Source organism: Hyperolius riggenbachi, chromosome 11, assembly GCF_040937935.1.
Source record: "Hyperolius riggenbachi isolate aHypRig1 chromosome 11, aHypRig1.pri, whole genome shotgun sequence".
NCBI lineage: Eukaryota > Metazoa > Chordata > Amphibia > Anura > Hyperoliidae > Hyperolius > Hyperolius riggenbachi.
In genome coordinates, this window is record NC_090656.1 from 212,460,173 (window position 1) to 212,481,416 (window position 21,244).

The 21,244-nt window shown below is 44.6% G+C and overlaps 1 protein-coding gene across 12 annotated transcripts in view; it reads left to right on the top strand.

Annotated features, from left to right (window-relative positions):
- MICAL2 (microtubule associated monooxygenase, calponin and LIM domain containing 2) overlaps window positions 1-21,244 on the top strand; it is a 367,727-nt gene that overhangs the window by 202,628 nt on the left and 143,855 nt on the right. For 8 of the 12 annotated variants that reach the window (XM_068261193.1, XM_068261192.1, XM_068261194.1 and 5 more), the window contains 5 exons: window positions 1,515-1,655; window positions 4,530-4,589; window positions 14,713-14,814; window positions 17,036-17,122; window positions 18,148-18,334. In XM_068261193.1, coding sequence (XP_068117294.1) covers window positions 1,515-1,655; window positions 4,530-4,589; window positions 14,713-14,814; window positions 17,036-17,122; window positions 18,148-18,334 — 577 coding nt within the window. The remainder of the gene's footprint in view (window positions 1-1,514; window positions 1,656-4,529; window positions 4,590-14,712; window positions 14,815-17,035; window positions 17,123-18,147; window positions 18,335-21,244) is intronic. The other 4 variants (XM_068261198.1, XM_068261201.1, XM_068261195.1 and 1 more) reach the window with 3 other exon arrangements.

A 21,244-nucleotide genomic window follows, 5' to 3' on the forward strand; every position in this document is an offset into this window, starting at 1 on the left:
CATTCCAAACATTTTTTTACAAATAAATAACTGCAAAGTGGGGTGTGCGTAAATATTACTGAGTCAATACTCTGTAGAACCACCTTTTGCTGCAATTACAGCTGCCAGTCTTTTAGGGTATGTCTCTACCAGCTTTGCACACCTAGAGACTGAAATCCTTGCCCATTCTTCTTTGCAAAACAGCTCCAGCTCAGTCCGATTAGATGGACAGCGGAGTCATGGTGACTCTGGACAAACTGCAGAGATCTACAGCTCAGGTGGGGGAATCTGTCCATAGGACAACTATTAGTCATGCACTGTACAAAGTTGGCCTTTATGGAAGAGTGGCAAGAAGAAAGCCATTGTTAACAGAAAAGCATAAGAAGTCCTGTTTGCAGTTTGCCACAAGCCATGTGGGGGACACCGCAAACATGTAGAAGAAGGTGCTCTGGTCAGATGAGACCAAAACGGAACTTTTTGGCCAAAATGCAAAACGCTATGTGTGGCAGAAAACTAACACTGCACATCACTCTGAACACACCATCCCCACTGTCAAATATGGTGGTGGCAGCATCATGCTCTGAGGGTGCTTCTCTTCAGCAGGGACAGGGAAGCTGGTCAGAGTTGATGGGAAGATGGATGAAGCCAAATACAGGGCAATCTTGGAAGAAAACCTCTTTGACTGCATTTCTGATCAGCGCTCTCCTTGTTCGGCCTGTGAGTTTAGGTGGATGGCCTTGTCTTGGTAGGTTTACAGTTGTGCCATACTCCTTCCATTTCTGAATGATCGCTTGAACAGTGCTCCGTGGGATGTTCAAGGCTTTGGAAATCTTTATGTAGCCTAAGCCTGCTTTACATTTCTCAATAACTTTATCCCTGACCTGTCTTGTGTGTTCTTTGGACTTTATGGTGTTGTTGCTCCCAATATTCTCTTAAACAACCTCTGAGGTCGTCACAGAGCAGCTGAATTTGTACTGACATTAGATTACACACAGGTTCACTCTATTTAGTCATTAGCACTCATCAGGCAATGTCTATGGGCAACTGACTGCACCCAGACCAAAGGGGGGCTGAATAATTACGCACATCCCACTTTGCAGTTATTTTTTTTGTAAAAAAGGTTTGGAATCATGTATGATTTCCGTTCTACTTCTCACGTCTACACCACTTTGTATTGGTCTTTCACATGGAATTCCAATAAAATTGATTCATGTTTGTGGCAGTAATGTGACAAAATGTGGAAAACTTCAAGGGGGCCGAATACTTTTTGCAAGCCACTGTGTGTAAAAGTATATTAACCTTGGGGAGCCGTGGAACCCAGTCTTTAAAGGGAACCTAAATCGAAACCTGCAGCCTAGCCGTAGTGACGGTCATGTCTATGAGAAGTCCTGGAGAAGCATGTAACTTCAGTAGCATTTGGATCTGTTGAACCATGTTGTAATTTTCTTTACATTTTCTGTTATTTAACTTCTTTTTATTCTTATTTTCCTGTCTGTCTGGGTATATTTCTCTCTTGTCTCCTCTGCACTATACAGAATTATCTCTTACCTACTGACTTGTCCCATTTCACGCCCACCATCCCGCTATGTGATTCTCCCGCTTCACCTTGTCCTTCAGCTCCGCCTTGCGCTGTCTCCGCCCACAGCGACGCCGATTCTAAGAAGATCACGCAACATGTAAGCCTGACTCCGCCTTCTATAGTGATGCATTGTTTAAATGACTCATTATTTGGCCAGATTATAAAATGTGCGATGGTCCCACTTTGCAAGCATCCGTTTTGGCTGATTTACTAAGTATGGAGAATATAAAGCCTGGTACACACTTTCAATTAGGATTGGCCAATCACTGACCATTTTTACCACCTCCATGTAGTATGAGGGTTTACCTACACAATCTGCTCATAGCATTCAATATCTGTGCCCCCTTATACTTAAAGTGTACCTGAGACGTGAATAAAGAAAGATTTGATACTTACCGGGAGCTTCCTCCAGCCCCACAAGCACCGCTGAGTTCCTCACCGTCCTCCCGACTGCCTCCGTTCTCAGCCTATCGGTCGCGGTAATCTTGCTCAGTCGTGTCAGTCGGGACTGATAGCCGGAGAACGGAGGCAGTCAGGAGGACAGCGATTGACTCAGCGGTGTTTGTGGGGCTGGAGGAAGCCTCAGGAAAGTATCAAATCTTTTTGTATTCGTGTCTCAGGTTTACACCCAGGATTATCACGGACTGCACAGAAGTGCAGCCCACTTATCACAACGGATCCCGCGGATCTGCTGTAGATTAACAACTGTAAACGGCTCCTATATATAAAATGGGAGTCATTCACTTGAGGGAGGGGGTCACCGAGAGCCCGGTATAGTGTAGTATGTACTAGATTATGTGGAGTGAGAAGGTAGTTGTACGATTATACTCACAAGTCTGGGTTACCATCCAGGTTACCACTCTATAGGCAGGTGGGGAGAATTAGACCTGTCACCACTCAGAATTAAGAAGTCGCTCTCTGTAGTTCAGAAGAAAGGGGCCAAATCCCCTCCACCAGGGGTGGACTCAAAATGTATACAGTGGTACAGAGGCGCCAGTAGTGTAAAAGATTGATAAAAGGTTTAAAAGGAAGGAGGCTGGTGGTGCACTTACCTTCCCAATGCAGACACAATATAATGATTTTTTTTCAACAAAAAATGTATTCACATACTCAAAAAAAAATGCAACGCATTTTGTGGGCACATCTCACTTCATCAGGCTATAAATAGGAGTATAACAACTCGTGCAGTGGGTAGTTCAGCTTAGCGCCTCACAGGAGCTGATTCTTCACTCACTGCACGGTCTATCAGTAAATTGGAAAATATTCTTCAAGGTTGGCCTGTTTATTTTCAAATCCCTTCACAATTTAGGCCCTGGATACATGAAGGACTTGCTGAAACTGCACCACACTACTCGCAACCTCAGATCAGCAGGATCCATAAACTTGGTCACTCCCAGAGTGCACCTCATAACCTTTGGAGCCAGAGCTTTCTGTCATGCTGCCCCTATCCTTTGGAATTCCCTACCATGCCAAGTAAAGACAGCCCCATTTCTGGAGTTATTCAAATCCAGACTGAAAAGTCTGTTTAGCCTGGCATTTGCAGACTTGTAGAATTCTTTCTCTGTACCTCAATCTACAAGTCAACCAATTGCTGGCCTGAGCCATTCTTATATGCTTTGAGTGCTATGGGAGAAAATCGCTGTACAGACGTTGTTTGTTGGTGGTGGTTCAGCGTCCTCAGCTGATCCTCCTCGCTGTTTTATTGTATATATTATCGTATTTGTTGTGAGCGGTTTTGCATGACCCCATCACTGCAGCAGCATCTTAGCTGGTGATCTCTAGGCCTCAGCTCTTTGTTCGGCATTTACTGTCAAGCGTTCAAGGCTGACAGTCTGTACCGCGCAGAGAAGCGCTCTCTCCACTCTGCGCTGTCTGTGAAGAATACACGCAGCACATAATAACACTTCACCTACAACCTCTACTGCCATTCAGCCTTTCTCCCTGAGCTTCAGAGGGAGAGGGTGTGTGTTGTTTTCCATACAATGCTGTAGACGCATCTAACCAAGCTGGCTGGAGATGTGAAGAGGAATCCTTACAGAGTTTATTTACAACTTCCATATGCGGCTTCCTATGAGACACAAACAGATCACCGCACTCTCCCACTCAACACATCCTCTATTCTCCACCCAGAGACCGTGTGCGCTCAGCTTGTGTAAGCTCAGCAGCAGTGTGTCAGTCTCCTACCTTGTGATTGTCTCCAGCAACATATCCCCATATCTATAAGTGGCCATTAAGGATACAATCCTGTGGACGATCGATCAATGGGTTGTGCCCACTAACTACTGAAAACCCACTAACCAATCCATTCATCTGATCAAAATGGTTAGAAGGTTTTTGGCAGTTATTGGTCACGACCAATCGTTTCTGATCGATCACCTGGATGAGCAGAAACAATGGATCGTCCACAGCATTGTATCGTTAATGGCCATCTAATCTGTTCATCTATATTAATTTCTTTCTCTCTCTCTCTCTCTCCCATATATCTTTATTCATTGCTAGATCTATTTATTTATTATTATTATGTAAAGTATTGATGCACTGGCGGGGGGAGGGACGTGTATTGCACTAGGTAAGACAGCACCAGGGGGACGGCGCCAGGATTTCTGTCGCGTTCGTCGCACGTTCCCCGATATTGATCGCCGCTACTGTCTTGCACCCAAACGAGCCTGTTGGCCCTACATCTTGCAGCGTGTCCGATCTATACCTGCGACCAAGTTCGGGACGAAATTAGTCGCATCGTCAATCGGGCATGCTCTTGGCGGCACCTATATTCATTAAATTATAATAATTGAATTGGATGGTCGATCTGCCGCCAAGTCTCCTGATGTATGACCTTCATTGTGCATGTGTACCCAGCTTTAGTCTCTAGATATCTACCTATCTATCCCTAGGTTTGTTTGATAGTCCATATTCTATCTGTCTCATCTGTATTGTATCCATCTGATCTGATCAGAGTTCCCCTTTAATGCAGAGCACATCCTATGGAGCAGCGTCTATAAAGCGCAAGCTGTTTTTCCCTGACCCTGGACAGGTACTCAGAGGTTTTCCAAGTAAAAAGACATGAATTTTTCATTAATGTGCATGACCAAATTTGCACTCCTAACCTGGCCTCATTTTTTTTGCATTTTGTAGCTGCTTTATGAACTTATTGGCACCCCCAGCTTCGGGCTGTTTGTTCTGTCCCATCAGCTTGGCTGCCCCCCCCCCCCCCCCACCCCCCACCACCACCAGTACAGAGTCTAATCCATAGGGTGCCTCACCATCCTAGATTTGTGTTTGTCACTTATTAGCTTTATACTAACCCAGTATAGTATTGTCCTGGGGAAAGGGGTCTGTCTGACTGGGACATGAATTCTGGCCATCCAGAAAAGTGCTGTATTTAAAAGAACACCCTCACAAAAAAATTGTAAAATTTTAAATGCATATATATGATGCAACATTGGTCCCAAAGTAAAATGCACTATAAATTACTTGTTTCCTATGTTGCAGTCACTAACAGGTAATGGTAACAATGTGGCAGGTTTTGGACTAGTCCATCCCCTCATAGAAGATTCTTAGGGTTTTCTTTATTTTCAAAAGCACTTTCTGAATGGTATTTGCTCAGTCCAACTGCCAAAATAAAGTGCATATAAGAAGGGAGGCGGATCGGCATCTTTGTATAGATCCTTTTTCCATTTTTGTAACGAATAAACATAATACAAAATCCCCCATGAGGAGATGGACTAGTCCAAAACCTGTCAGATCTGTTGTGTGTTTAGTGTCTACTGTAAGTGACAATGACAGAGGGGGAAAAAAAGTAATTTAAGGAGCATTTTACTCTGGGACCTTATATATGCATCTCATGTATTTATTTTCATGTAATTTAAATTTTACATTTTTTGTGATAGTGGTCCCTTAAATTCATTGCTGGATAGTGTGAAGAAAATCTTTTGTTTTATTTTTTAATGATGTCCATAACCAGATCTAGGATTACCCTTACTAGGTTTTCTTATAGTAATGGTGTAATGGTTATGAGTACGCAACAAATTACTGTGTGTATATATATACTCGAGTATAAGCCTAATTTTGGGGCCAAAAAAGTGGCACAAAAGTGGGTCTCGGCTTATACTCGAGTCACTACTCTTTGAGTAGCCCCCCCCCTATATGCACAGTGGTGCATTATCTGATGGAATCCACACTCTTCACATTTCCATGGGAGATCCCAGATAACCTCATCTCGAGTTGTAGCCTTGGTAGGCATACAGGGACAGTGCCTACTTGAGTGGTGAGAATCCTTGCATTGCTATATCAAGTTTAAGATACGTGACAATGTGGCTCTTCATTCCTTGCTTTATCTTTATGCCAGTTTAAACTTTGCAACAGGAGTTATTTGCATGTTCATCTCCATTGTAGACGTATGTTCTGGCTTATTATTGCAATTTGCTGAATTTATGCTGCTTTTCTAATAGATGGTTGTGGCCGGCGATGGCTGTGAGTGGTGTTGTGGCTTTTGTCCCCCTGGCTTATACTCGGGTCAAACATTTTTTCAATTGTTTTAAGGTAAAAGTTGGGGGGGGGGGGGGGTTGGCTTATACTCAAGCATATATGGTAAACTCCCGCCAAGTTTTTATTGCCTTTCCTATTTTCTTGTCCCTGGGACTACCGGGACTCAAAGTGAAGCCTCGTAGGTCTGCGGGACAGGAAGTGATGTAATGCATCCCAGAGTGAGGTCACAAGACAGCAGGAAAAGCCCAACAGAGGTTCTAATCCATTGCTACATGACACAAAACAAAATTATCTCTATAAAAATAATTGATTTGTACAATTAAATAACTATGAAAATAATTATATATCTGTATATAATAATAATACAAAATTACGGTATATAATAACATAATGTTAAAAATAATAATCAGAGTTTTGTTGAAAAAAAAATAATAAAACAGTCCAGTAGGGCAGTTTTGCTTATACAACCTTTATTTCCAATCATTTTCAGGCCTAAGAAATACCATACTAGAGGCTGCTGTTGGCCAGCTGAATGTGATGTGTGTGAGTTTGTTTAGTTTGCTGGCAGTGATCTCCGCAGCACTGTACCATGGTGCATAGATGTGTAGCTTATTGTTTAATCAGGAAGCACAGTCTTCCTCTAACAGTCTGATCTGCATCCGGGATGCAAACCTATTAAAATGTTTTACCGGGTCCTGCAGGGACATTCAGTGCAGCAGTGCGGAGAGTGCTGAGGGGTACAGGTGCCCCAACCAAAAAAACAAAAATTGAGGGACATATCGGGCTCTATTTATTGGCAATTTTTTTATTTTTGGATCTTACAACCCCCTTTAATATGCTATCTTAGTTGTCAGTGTAGTCAAATGTTACATTTTGTTTGTATGAAATGAGCTTTACGCAGCTGAAAATCCATCTTGAAATTTTGATCACATGACCAGAATGAAATGAGCAGAGTGAGTTTCAGGCTCTTTGGGTGGGGCTCCTATTAGGATTACATCATCCTACTCTTCAGACTGCCAGGGGCCTGCACAGACTGAATCTCACTGAAAATATTAGTCTATAAAAGTGTGACTCTGCAAATGACTAGTCTCTATCCTATAAAATTGTAATATCACCTGAATAAAGAGAAGGGATTACAGTGCCCAGTCAACCAGGTATTTTTGCACATATAAATTGTGAAAAGTAGACGAGCAAAGCAGAAAACTTTGTGCATTGCTAATTAACACATACAATTCTGTTCACGTTTACAATTTCGAAGCTATAAAGCCTTGAATACATGCTAGATAAAAAGTAGTTTGAAATAAACAACAATCGTCGTAAAAAAAATGTAGCCAAATGACGAAGACCAGAGACAGATATCGGATATTCTGCCTGATGCAACTGGTGGACTAACTTCTATTGGGCAGATAACATGCAGACGGCCCGGGGAAATAAAGGTTGTATAAACAGAGCATGCGTACATGTGATGTGAAATGTTGTTGTGTTCGCCTTGTGCGCGCTGATTTTGAACGACACATTTGTGTGTGGACAAGGTTGTTTAAAGGTAATGTAAAGCCTTGAAAAAAAAACGTACCCGGGGCTTCTTGTAGCCCCCTGCAGTCATCCTGTGTCTGCTCCATCCTTCTGCAAATGTCCAGTCAGCAGCAGCGACCTCCTCAAAGTTAGCTGGCCACATGCCTCTCTATTGCCCCTTACACACAGCAGCATTCTGCACATGTGCAGTACTGGGAAATCGCTACTGCGCATGCGCAGAAGGCTCACGGCAACAGAAGCACAATCAGGATGTGCTTGGCACAGGGCTGCGCCTGCCACAATTGGCCAGCTTTAAGGGGATCACCACTGCTGACTGGAGAGTCGTGGAAGGACGACACAGGCACAGGATGACTTCAGGGGGCTGCAAGAAGCTCTAGGTATGTTAAACTTCTTTTTTTTTTTTCCAGGCTTACGTATCCCTTTAAACTACTTGTTATTTCTTTTTGCCAGGAAATGTTGTTTGAGCGACATTGCTCGTTTGTGATCGCGATGACTTTTATCTAGCAAGTGTAAACCTAACAGTTAGTAAACATTCAAGTTTTGGACTTGTTGAGTAAACAGTTCAGAAGTCACGGTACTTCCTTTTGGCGGGCTGAGTCTGCCGGAGATGGAGAGTTGCAGCCGCGGAGTCACAGGAAGAGACGCTGTTTTCGCTGTTGAATCATCACCGTCCCCACATTCCACAAATGTTTTATCGGAGGAAATTCCGTAGCTAACGAGCAATGCTGTAATTTCTGACATCTCTTCCCAGGCTGAAGTATTCTCAGCGGACCCCGACAGGAAGTGATACTTAATACTGCACAGTTGATTTAAAATAACAGAGAACTGCGCCCCGCTATGCAAACAAAGTGTACCGAGCTGCTGGCCTGTTGTGCGCCACCAAACATTTAAAGGGGATAGCGCTGGCGCTGTGTGAGCGCGTTCACGGATAGGAGACACTATGGCCAGGGTAAAATCCAGGCATGGTCCATGAAATATGTTAAATATTGGTACTCGTATCTGGGGAAAAAGGAGGCCACCACTCTGAATGCAAGATCAAAAACCGGCAAAACACAAATTGAGGGTTTCACAGCCTAGTCATCTTATACAAAAAACATGACTTTTAATGGAAATGCCAATAAATAGTCATGCAAGTGATATAGCATAAAAACGTCCTTAATACCCATTGGCTATATAGCCTAACGCATATTTCGTAACCTTTAACCAGGTCGCTTCTTCAGAGGCAGAGGTTTTTGTCTGTGTTCTTGTTTGTGAATACAGGACAGTTTATACAAACTGGACAAGTTAGAACAAAGCCGATATTTATGTACAGGGAATATAAATATGCAACACGTGGGTCAGCAAAAGACTCAAGCAGCCCTATCTGTACAATTGAAGTTGTGGGCATATACCGGTAAGCCACAAATGTTGGCATAAATTGTCAATCTTTAATAAAGTACCGTACCTAAAATGCAGTGGACTTAAACAGTGAACATGCTTTATAGGCTGTTGTCTTTGCTGATTCCGACCCCCCCACCCCCAACACCTTCGTTTGTAAAGTGTCTGCACAGGGTTGGGGTGTAGCTATCCTATCGACCTATAACAGCTCTGAACAATTGTCCTTATAAATAGAGGGGGCCATCTAAAAATGGCGCAGGGAGAAAAATGGCGCACCGTTCTGCCGATAAATGTATCATAAAACGCTATTTACCGAAAATACATTAAAATGGTAAATAGCGTTTTATGATACGTTTATTTCAGCACGGTACGCCATTAAAGCATGCAGGGGGCTGCTAGCAGAGGGGGTTGGGGGGGGAGAAAGGCAGCGGGACACTGGAGGGCATAGGCATCGGGGGAGGATGTGTGTATTATGCATACGTTACCTTGTCCTGGGCCGGCGCTTGCTCCTTCACTTCCTAATTTGTTTGCTGTAGTCCAGCAGCCGGCCAATCACCATGCGGAGACTGAAACCACATGGTGATTGGCCGGCTGCAGGACTACAGCAAACGAATGGAAGGAGCGGAGGGAAGGAGCGATCGGCTGCCCGGGACAAGGTAATGTATGCATATTGCACACATCTTCGTCCGCTGCCTATGCCCTCCAGTGTCTGCTGCCTCTCTCTCCCCCCCCCCCCCCCCCCCCCGACCCTCTGTCCTCTGAAATTTTTAAGCTTTATAACGCTATTTAGCGTTATAAGTGTAAGGCACACTGCCTGCGCCATTTTTTAACACTTATAACGCTAAATAGCGTTATATAATGTAAGTCTATGCAGCGCCGTTTTTAACCCCCTGGCGCTGTGCGCCATTTTTAACTGTCCCGAAATAGAGGTTGCAGTTTACCATGAGAAATATGCAATGGTGCTGTAGCAATTCACAGCTGTAGCAAAGCACACTAGAGGCAAAGTTGTTACTCTACACATGTCTGCAAATGTCCCCTGAGTAGCAGCAATAATGTGTCACATATACACTTAGCCGTTGTATGTGACAACCTCATATAAGAACAAAAGGAAAAAAAAAATATATACAGCCACATCCAGGTATGTATTGCACATTTTTATCGTCCTGTCAGCCCAATACACGGCCAATTGTAATTGCATCCAATAGTCAATCTTTGCAAAACAGCATAAACGTGAAAGACTGGGGTCCAGGGATTGCACTTGTCCACTGGAGTGTAATCCGTTTAGATGCACAGCAGTATCAAGCTGCACATCTGCCCAGCATAATCCTTCCTGAATCACTAGTGCTGCGTAGTGCATAGAACTGAACAGCAATGATGTCTCCTCACCTGTGCATGCTGCTGACCCACTCATTACTGTGATGCATGGAGTGTACTGCAGAAATCATTCATTCATGGGGTGTTCTCAGTATGCCCGTTTTGTTTTGGAGTCAGCTTCTGCTGCCTTCATCCCAAGCAACCCTCCAAAAGCCTGCATGAAGTATTCACTCATCAACACTCAAGCAGTGATTTTCTCCAAGGCCATTTCTGACCTATTTGGTGCCCAAGATGCAGCAACCTGGGAAGAGGAGGGTAACCTCAATCAAGGTTTACCCTACAGCAGGGGTGTACAAACTTTTTAGGCCAAGCAGAGCAGGATTATCCACCAGGCAACCTAGGCAGGTGCTTGGGGCCTAGTGGGTGCCAAGGAGACCACCTGCCACCTTCTCTGACCTCTCTCTTTACTTCAGCTTACCATAAAGACCACAAGGGTGCCCCAAATCTACTACCTTGCCTAGAGCCCCATTACCTCTTAATCCATCTCTGGGCCAAGGGCCATATCGCCGTTCTTGAAAGTGCTAGGGGGCCAAACGAGCAAAATTAAATACATTTTTTGCTGATTGCCATTTGGTACACTGCCTGTGACATTTTGTCAAGTAAAACAATTTCCATGGGAGATAACCCATATACTATGTGCAGTTAGCGTGTCCCTTTCAGTATGCAGGCATAGTGCTGCTGGCACAGTGGCAGCTGCTAATCAGTGGCTGCTAAATTACTGCTGCTGGCGCAGTGGCGGCTGCTAATCAGTAGCTGTTACTGCTGCTGGCGCAGTGGCGGCTGCTAATCAGTGGCTGTTACTGCTGCTGGTGCAGTGGCGGCTGCTAATCAGTGGCTGTTACTGCTGCTGGCGCAGTGGCGGCTGCTAATCAGTGGCTGTTACTGCTTCTGGTGCAGTGGCGGCTGCTAATCAGTGGCTGTTACTGCTGCTGGTGCAGTGGCGGCTGCTAATCAGTGGCTGTTACTGCTGCTGGCGCAGTGGCGGCTGCTAATCAGTGGCTGTTACTGCTGCTGGTGCAGTGGCGGCTGCTAATCAGTGGCTGTTACTGCTGCTGGCGCAGTGGCGGCTGCTAATCAGTGGCTGTAACTGCTGCTGGCACAGAGGCGGCTGCTAATCAGTGGCTGTTACTGCTGCTGGCATAGTGGCAGCTGCTAATCAGTGGCTGTTACTGCTGCTGACACAGTGATGGCTGCTAATCAGTGGCTGTTACTGCTGCTAGCACAGTGGCAGCTGCTAATCAGTGGCTGTAACTGCTGCTGGTGCAGTGGCGGCTGCGAATCAGTGGCTGTTACTGCTGCTGGTGCAGTGGCGGCTGCTAATCAGTGGCTGTTACTGCTGCTGGCGCAGTGGCGGCTGCTAATCAGTGGCTGTTACTGCTGCTGGTGCAGTGGCGGCTGCTAATCAGTGGCTGTTACTGCTGCTGGTGCAGTGGCGGCTGCTAATCAGTGGCTGTAACTGCTGCTGGCACAAAGGCGGCTGCTAATCAGTGGCTGTTACTGCTGCTGGCATAGTGGCAGCTGCTAATCAGTGGCTGTTACTGCTGCTGGCACAGTGATGGCTGCTAATCAGTGGCTGTTACTGCTGCTAGCACAGTGGCAGCTGCTAATCAGTGGCTGTAACTGCTGCTGGCACAGTGGCGGCTGCTAATCAGTGGCTGTAACTGCTGCTGGCACAGTGGTGGCTGCTAATCAGTGGCTGTTACTGCTGCTGGCGCAGTGGCGGCTGCTAATCAGTGGCTGTTACTGCTGCTGGCACAGTGGTGGCTGTTAATCAGTGGCTGTTACTGCTGCTGGCCTAGTGATGGCTGCTAATCAGTGGCTGTTACTGCTGCTGGCACAGTGGCGGCTGCTAATCAGTGGCTGTTACTGCTGCTGGTATAGTGGCAGCTACTAATCAGTGGCTGATACTGCTGCTGGCATAGTGGTGGCTGCTGATCACTGGCTGTTACTGCTGCTGGCACAGTGGCAGCTGCTAATCAGTGGCTTTTACTGTTGCTGGCATAGTGGTGGCTGCTAATCTGTGGGCATAGTGATGGCTGCTAATCAGTGGCTGTTACTGTTGCTGGCATAGTGGAGGCTGCTAATCAGTGGCTGTAACTGCTGCTGGAACAATGGCGGCTGCTAATCCGTGGCTGTTACTGCTGCTGGTATAGTGGCGGCTACTAATCAGTGGATGATACTGCTGCTGGCATAGTGTAGGCTGCTGATCACTGGCTGTTACTGTTGCTGGCATAGTGGAGGCTGCTAATCAGTGGCTGTTACTGCTGCTGGCGCAATGGCGGCTGCTAATCAGTGGCTGTTACTGCTGCTGGCATAGTGGCAGCTGCTAATCAGTGGGTGTTACTGCTACTGGCATAGTGGTGGCTGCTAATCAGTGGCTGTTACTGCTGCTGGCATAGTGGAAGCTGCTAATCAGTGGGTGTTACTGCTACTGGCACAGTGGTGGCTGCTGATCACTGGCTGTTACTGTTGCTGGCATAGTGTAGGCTGCTGATCACTGGCTGTTACTGCTGCTGGCACAGTGGCGGCTGCTAATCAGTGGGTGTTACTGCTACTGGCATAGTGGTGGCTGCTAATCAGTGGCTGTTACTGCTGCTGGCATAGTGGCAGCTGCTAATCAGTGGGTGTTACTGCTACTGGCACAGTGGTGGCTGCTGATCACTGGCTGTTACTGTTGCTGGCATAGTGTAGGCTGCTGATCACTGGCTGTTACTGCTGCTGGCACAGTGGCAGCTGCTAATCAGTGGCTGTTGCTGCTGCTGGCACAGTGGCGGCTGCTAATCAGTGGGTGTTACTGCTGCTGGCATAGTGGTGGCTGCTAATCAGTGGGTGTTACTGCTACTGGCATAGTGGTGTCTGCTGATCAGTGGCTGTTACTGTTGCTGGCATAGTGGAGGCTGCTGATCACTGGCTGTTACTGCTGTTGGCACAGTGGTGGCTGCTAATCAGTGGCTGTTACTGCTGCTGGAACAATGGCAGCTGCTAATCAGTGGCTGTTACTGCTGCTGGTATAGTGGCGGCTACTAATCAGTGGCTGCTACTGCTGCTGGCATAGTGGTGGCTGCTGATCACTGGCTGTTACTGTTGCTGTCATAGTGGAGGCTGTTGATCACTGGCTGTAACTGCTGTTGGCACAGTGGTGGCTGCTAATCAGTGGCTGTTACTACTGCTGCTGGCATAGTGGTGGCTGCTGATCACTGGCTGTTACTGCTGCTGGCATAGTGGCGGCTGCTAATCAGTGGCTGTTACTACTGTTGGCATAGTGGCGGCTGCTAATGAGTGGCTGTTACTGCTGCTGGCACAGTGGCAGCTGCTAATCAGTGGCTGTTACTGCTGCTGGAACAATGGTGGCTGCTAATCAGTAGGAATGATCAATGGGAAGCAAATTGTTCCAAAGTTATACATTTTTATGCAAATGTATGCAGTTTGGAAATGGATCAATTAATTTAAATCCAGGTTTAAATTGATTGGTCCATTTTCAAGCTGCATACATTTGCATAAGAATTTGCATCAACTCGAAACAATTTGCATATCTGTGATCATCCCTACTAATCAGTGGCTGTTCTTGCTGCTGGCACAGTGGCAGCTGCTAATTAGTGGCTGTTACAGTCGAGGCTGATAACCTACAGGCGAGCAAAGGGAGAGGCAGAGCGACGATACAAGATGGCCCCTGCATGTGGCACCAAAGCTATGGCCTATGGGTCACATGGAATTAACGACTGTAGTGCGTTTCGCGGGCCACCACAAAAGGCTTGGTGGACTGCATTTGACCCCCGGCCGGACTTCGGATGTGCCTGCCCTACAGGGTACTTTAGAAAGCTGCAGATCATTACATGGGTATGGAAAAACCTGGAATATACCATACCGTGTACTTCAGGTTACCTGAGAAAGAATTTTCTTAGTACAAAGGGGTGTGTATTGCAACCTGTACACTAGAGGGCACCCCAGACCTTTGCCTGCACAGCCTGTGCCCAGAAACGACCCTAGTTTCAGCTGTAGCATCAGAGGCATGGAAATAAGTGTCTGTTTTAAGGGACAACTTCGCTGAGAGGAGAGTGATATAAGCTCAACATCTGATGTTAACATACACAATCAGAGGTTACCTACAGGGAAAAATACATTACAAAATCTTTTTTTTTCTTACATCCAGGAAATATCCTGATAATGCTAAGAGTGTCAGGAGGAAATCCACCAGTGTCAGGAGGAAGTCCCTCCCCTCCCCTAGACAATAACAATGCATACTCTGTATTCTGGGCTGCTCCAGGGTTGTATACTGAGATCTCCCCATGTTCTGTCTTGTCTATATTGTCTTTCCTAAGCTGAGTCCTCTCTTCAGCCTCTTCTTCTTCCTCCTTCTCCTTCCCTCGGCTCTCTGTGCCGAATAGGCGACTGTAGGGACCGTGTCCAGCAGGGTAGGCGCAGTGGCGGAAGTCCTGGTCAGCTTGTACATGAGCGATCATAAAAGTAAAACGAGACCCTCAGAGATGGTAAGCTGTTGAATTCAGCATAAAAATTGCTCATTAATTAAAAAATAACCTATAGATAACATAGAGCTATGTCATTAAAACCTTTAGAATTAGCTTTTGAAAGTGATTCTCTTTATCAGATCCTGAGCATGCCAACACCTGTCAATCTGCCACCAGATCGGCCATCCTATAGATCCCTCTCTGATTGAGTCTATTGCTTGTCTACATACTGTAGATTTCTAATAATTTCAGCATGTCAGGCTGCCCTTTTCAAGTGTATGTATCCCCCCCTCCCTTCCCCCCCCCCCCATCCTGTGCCCATGGTGAGTGTTGAAGGTGTCGAATGCTCACCTATCACGCCATCAGTACTATAGATGGTCAATGAGATGCAAAGTTGATAAAAATGTTGTATGTAGATTGAAAATGGACCAATTGAAATTTACAAAACAAAATTTGTATAATTCTGCATCAACTCAAAACTGAGCAAATCTAATCACTACATGCACCAGTGTCCCTTGGTGTCACATGGTACAGGCTGTCGCAGTGACAACAGACACCGGAGTAGGCCAGGCGTCACGCTGGCGGACAGGTAAGCCTTCACCACACTCTGTGGGGGGGGGGGGGGGGGGGGAGAAGAGGCGCAAACACTTGGGACATGTACACTAGGGGGGACACTAGTTGGGGTCTGTCATTCATCAGGATATGAAACGCTATTACCGCCACAAACTCAATCGAGCCCTTTCAACCGAGACTTTCCGCCATGCCTGATCGTTCCTTTTGACTATTTTTGGCAGGAAATCGATCAAAAGGATTTGATACAATTATCGGATTAAAAGGTTGATTGCCCTGCAAAATTGAGTAATATACGGTCACCCTTAGTTTACAGACATTTACATAAGTTTGGGAGTTCAGTTGGTTCACTCAAGATCTGATAGTAGAAGAAAGAAAGACATTTGGTGGGACTAAATATGTTTTTGGACGCAAGGTTTTCGAAAACCCTTATTTCTCTTTTTTACATCACACCTGAAGAAGAGAACTAAATTTTCCTGAAATTTTTTAATTGAAAATATATTACCGGTAAGTGTTTTAAATGAGCCAATAAAGTTACCATTTGTAAGCATGATCAACGTTTATTAACAAAATTACCCTGAAATAAAGGCTTTCGGTGTGTGAAGTCCAAACATTTCTAATGACAGCAGCTCTGGGACCTATAGCCCTGTCAGAACTGCTTCTCCTATTGCTACGTCCCTGTTTCTGGGGATAGGCAACAAAGACGGCCAATCACAAAACTGTGTGTAGTGTTTTGACAAATGCTCTATGGAAAGACCTTTATCTAAAGCTGTTTTCAGAGACAACCTAACCAGTAGCAAGTCAGGATAGAAATCTCCTGAGGTGAGAGTTATATGGAGGCTGCCATATTTATTTCCTTTTAAGCGATAACAGTTACTTGGCTACCCGGCTGATCCTCTGCCTCTAATGCTTTTACTCATAGACCCTGAACAAGCATGCAGCAGATCAGGTGTTTCTGACATTATTGTCCGATCTGACAAGATTATCTGCATGCTTGTTTCTGGTGTGATTCAGACACTACTGAAGTTAAATAGATCAGCAGGAATGCAAGGAACTGGTATTGTTTAAAAGGAAACAAATATGGCAGCCCCTACATCACTCTCACCTCGGGTTCACTTTAAAGAGAACCCGAGGTGGGTTTGAAGAATATTATCTGCATACAGAGGCTGGATCTGCCTATACAGCCCAGCCTCTGTTGCTATCCCAAACCCACCTAAGGTCCCCCTGCACTCTGCAATCCCTCATAAACCACAGCCACGCTGCTGACAAACAGCTTGTCAGAGCTGGCTGTGTTTATCTCTATAGTGTCAGTCTGCTGCTCTCCCCTCCTCCTGCAGAACTCCAGTCCCCGCCTGCATCCCTTCCCTCTCTGCTGATTGGAGGGAAGGGAGGGGGGCAGGGACCGGAGCTATGCAGGAGGCGGGGGAGCAGCTGAGACTGACACTACAGATGTAAACACAGCCTCACAGCATGGCTGTGATTTATGAGGGATTGCAGAGTGCAGGGGGACCTTAGTGGGGTTTGGGATAGCAACAGAGGCTGGGCTGTATAGGCAGATCCAGCCTCTGTATGCAGATAACATTCTTTAAACACTCCTCGGGTTCTCTTTAAGTCTAGTTTGAGTCCGTTTGTGTTTTAGCAGATATGTAATGTAATTTTGTGTTAAATTCAGAGTTCCCCGGATGGAGAGGTGACTGCGATTGTTGCTGAGTCTTGCTCTTCTCCTTCCTCTTCTTCTCTTGTCTCTCCTCTCTCAAAGGTATTCCTTCTTTTTCTCTTTTCTCTATTTATGAAGTATATATTTATAACCATGTAACTAACAGGCTGTCGATGTGTGTGTATTTATATATATATATATATATATATATATATATATATATATATATATATATATATATATATATATAATATATATTATTTTTTTTTGCAGAAGGACATCCTTCTGTGTTTAACTTAACTAGTTTTTCTTACAATTAAAACTTGTTTTTGCGGTAATGAAGTTAAAGTAAACCTGAAGTGTAAATGAGCTGATGAAATAAACAGTTGTATCTATAAATGTTCCTAAAGTCCTATGTTTGTGTATTGGCTTTAAAGAGACTCTGTAACAAAATTTTCATCTTTATTTCTTCTATCCTATAAGTTCCTTTGCCTGTTCTAATGTGCTCTGTCTAACTGCAGCCTTTTCTAGTTGCACAGTGGCTGTGTTATCTCTGTTATTAGATCTAATCTTCTCTCCTCTGTCGGCTCTGTCGGGCTGAGGCAGTCAGGCTGGAATGTGCTGTGATGCTTGTGATTGGATAGAAGCTATACACACCCTCTCCAGGCCCCCTGCACACTCTGTATGACTCACACACTGAGCTACTCTCAGCCTATCACTTGCTATGTCTTTTGTTTGTAAACACTGCATAAAAATGGCAATTACAAGCCAGGATTGCAGCAGGGAGAGGCAGAAAAAGCACAGAGGGGCCCAGGAGAACATAATGAATAGAATGGTATGCTTTTTATTGTAAGAATTTTAGAGTACAGATTCTCTTTAAAGAGTACCAGAGGTGACATGTGACTTATGCCATCAGTATATGAACTGTAATTCTAAAAAAAAATTACATTTGGTCAAATATCTTTTTTTAAGGTTATTTGGGCTGCTTTTTCTCTGTTTAAATTGTATCAGTTGGTTTTGCTGATTATTCCTATTGAACCCCTAGAGTGTATTTAGACTGGTAACATTTAAAGGCCCAACTACAATAATTTGCAGAAAGTACTGTAATTTTTCTGTGTTATTTTCAGGGGTCTCTGCGGAAAGAATTTCCCCCCAATATCGGCGGGAGCGACACGTGTTATTTCTGCAAGAAGCGAGTTTACGTGGTGGAGAGACTCAGCGCCGAAGGCCATTTCTTCCACCGAGAATGCTTCAAGTGCTCCTTCTGCTCCACCGTCCTCCGGCAGGGGAACTATGTGTTCAACATGGAAGAAGGTAAGAGCAGAATATCGAGCTTTACCCAAGGACTGAACTTCAACCCTAATCAATAGCTGATACCCCCTTTCCCATGAGAAATCTATTCCTTTTCTCAAATAGTTTATCAGGGGGGTCTGTATGGCTGATATTGTCGTGAAACCCCTCCCACAGTGTGATGTCATGACCATGGTCCTGACCGTTTCCTGTCTGTGAACCCCGTTCCATTGTGGGAAATAATGGCTTTTTCCATCTAACAAGCAAGCAATTTATTAATTGTATTTATAAAGCAATATTTTCCTCTGTGCACATAACCTCCAGTAGCCGTACAGATCATCAGGCAGAAGTAACGTTGTCACCACCAGTGATACATTTCAGAATGTAAATCAGGAAGAAGAAATATTTTACAATAGGCAAACTGATTAAATAATCTATAAATTAGTATTGTAAAAGCGGATCTGAGATGAAAAACTGTCTCAGCCACTGTAGCTGAACTTGTGAACTAAGAATTTACGATACCTCTGGGTCAATCCTAATACCAGGTCTGTGAGCAATGGAGTAAACAAGGATCCTTATCTTACCCCATTTAGATGGTCTGTTTGTATTAAGGCATCTTAATGACGTATTTATGCTTGAAAAAAATATCTGTTTTCCCTTTTGATGTTGCATGTATATAAGCTGTCTGTACCACCAGCTTGCAAACTAACAGGATGTAAACCTGACGAAGGCTGCAAGGCCGAAAGCTTGTTCATTCTTATTCATTTGTAGTTAGCCAATAAATGGTATCATCCTGATTTAAAACTTCTTGCTTTAACTATAACAAGTAACTTGTCTATATATCTTATCTAAAGTTTAGATTGTTTTCACAGCAAATCTATCTGCAAACAGCTTTAATAGAATATGATCATTTTTTCTTGTGATACAATGACAGCAGCCATGGTGTTTGTAAACATTACACAGAGGCAGGCTTATCTGCATCTTGAACAAAAAAAACGAATCCCCCCTCCTCCCCTTTGCTTCTGAAATCTCTGGCTAGTAATACATCCCCTTTCTCCTGTCTAGACTGAGCTCCCATGAGCCCTTGCTACTGTCTGAAAGTGCCTTGGCTCTCTGAAAACCTGTGGGCGTGGCTTGTTTAGTTTATAGGGGATTAGAGTATTAAAACAAAAATAAAAAAGTATTTGGCTTGAGGAATGCCCTATAAACTATAGGAAAGAAAGGAACACATTTATGCAATGAGTAAAAGTTAATCTCGGATCCACTTTAATTTCACTACAGTTCCCTTTTTAAGGTGGCTATTCATCACTCGATGTATGGCCAGATTCACCATTACATAGATTCTTTTCTGATCAGAGAGGAATCTATTGCCTGTCCAGCGATTTCCAATAGATTTCAGCATTAAATCTATTGGATATGGTCCTAGTGCCCCCCCTCGCCCCCATATTTGTCCCTCCCCCGTATCTGTGCTTAGTTTTAAAATCTTCGTTCTCTGACGGTAAAACTCCTGGCATCCTCCGGTGTTCAGGGTCACTGCATGCGCCTGCAGCATGTGAATGTAGTGACATCAGTACATGCTCCAGTATCACATTGAACAGGCACTCATGATGATGCCAGACGTCCGAGAAGGGCTAGGAGTCGTGCCGGTGGTGAGGTGCGCCTTTATCTCTAATCACGGACACGGGAGGGACACATATACTTGGAGGGTCCGTCTGTCATCGCAATATCGAGTGGCCATTACCACCCGCACCTGATTGAGCCCTTGCGACCAAGGTTTCCTGGCATTCCTAATCGATCCATTTTACCAGAAATCGATTGGGTGGCCATTTTGTGGCACCGATTCTCTACCGGTTCAATAAAATTATCGAATCGAAAGGTCAATCGGTCCGCAATATTGAGTGATGAAGGAGCACAATGACGTGGCACATGAAAAAGTTTCGGGAAAATTTATGTTGTAATCACGCTGTCTATATATAATCCTTTAATCCTATCACCTCTCGTTCTTCGTATGCTGAAATAGTTAATTATAGGAAAATTCCATCTCTATGTCTAATGCCTATAATTGCCTTCCTGTTACCTCCAAATTCACTTTTCCAGCTCTGGCTATTATCGTTATACATAACTGACACTTTTTCTGCAGCAATTTATAGAGAACCTACAGAGGAATTCCCATTTTTAAAACAAAGGTTTGCCTTGTTAAAACAGAAGGTATTTGCAGTTATTCAGGTCGGAGTGAGCATATGATGACTCCCAAGATGCATCACTGCTGAATATACAAATCATCCTAAGTTGTCCCTGCAAGCTAACCACACCTCCAGAAGTGCTGGGATGCAATGATGTGTCAGTTTAATTGTACAAAGCCACAATAATCCAACATGCATACAGACAGTTTCGAACTGGTTGGTCCTCATCAGTGCATGGCATGGATTAAAAGGCTCTATTGTGGTAGGACTTGAAGCACCCAGGGTTAGAGTACTCAGCAAGCTCGTGGTGAACTAGAACTTCCAGGAGTGTGAAAGGGGCTACAAAGGACCAAAAAGCCCTCTTACTAAAATGCTATGGAAATAAAGGTTTGCCTTCTTAAAGCAGAAGATATTTGTGATAATTCAGGTTGAAGTGAGCGTATGATGTCTCCCACAATGCATCACTGCTGAATATGCAAATCATTCTTAGTGTCCCTGATAGCTAAACACACCCCTAGAACCCCTGGAATGCAATTATGTTAACCGACTCTTACTGAGCATTACAATCCAATGTCTTGTCTAATTTCTAGGGCCATTTTTGGGGGGAGGGGTTGGAGCTACCAGCCAGTATGAGTTTTTAGAATGTGGGAGCCAATCAGAGTTTTACCGTAGAGGGACCTTTGGGTAATTACTTTATTTTCCTGCAATAAAAGATCTGCAGATGGGGAGGGGACTTCAATCAGAAAATGAA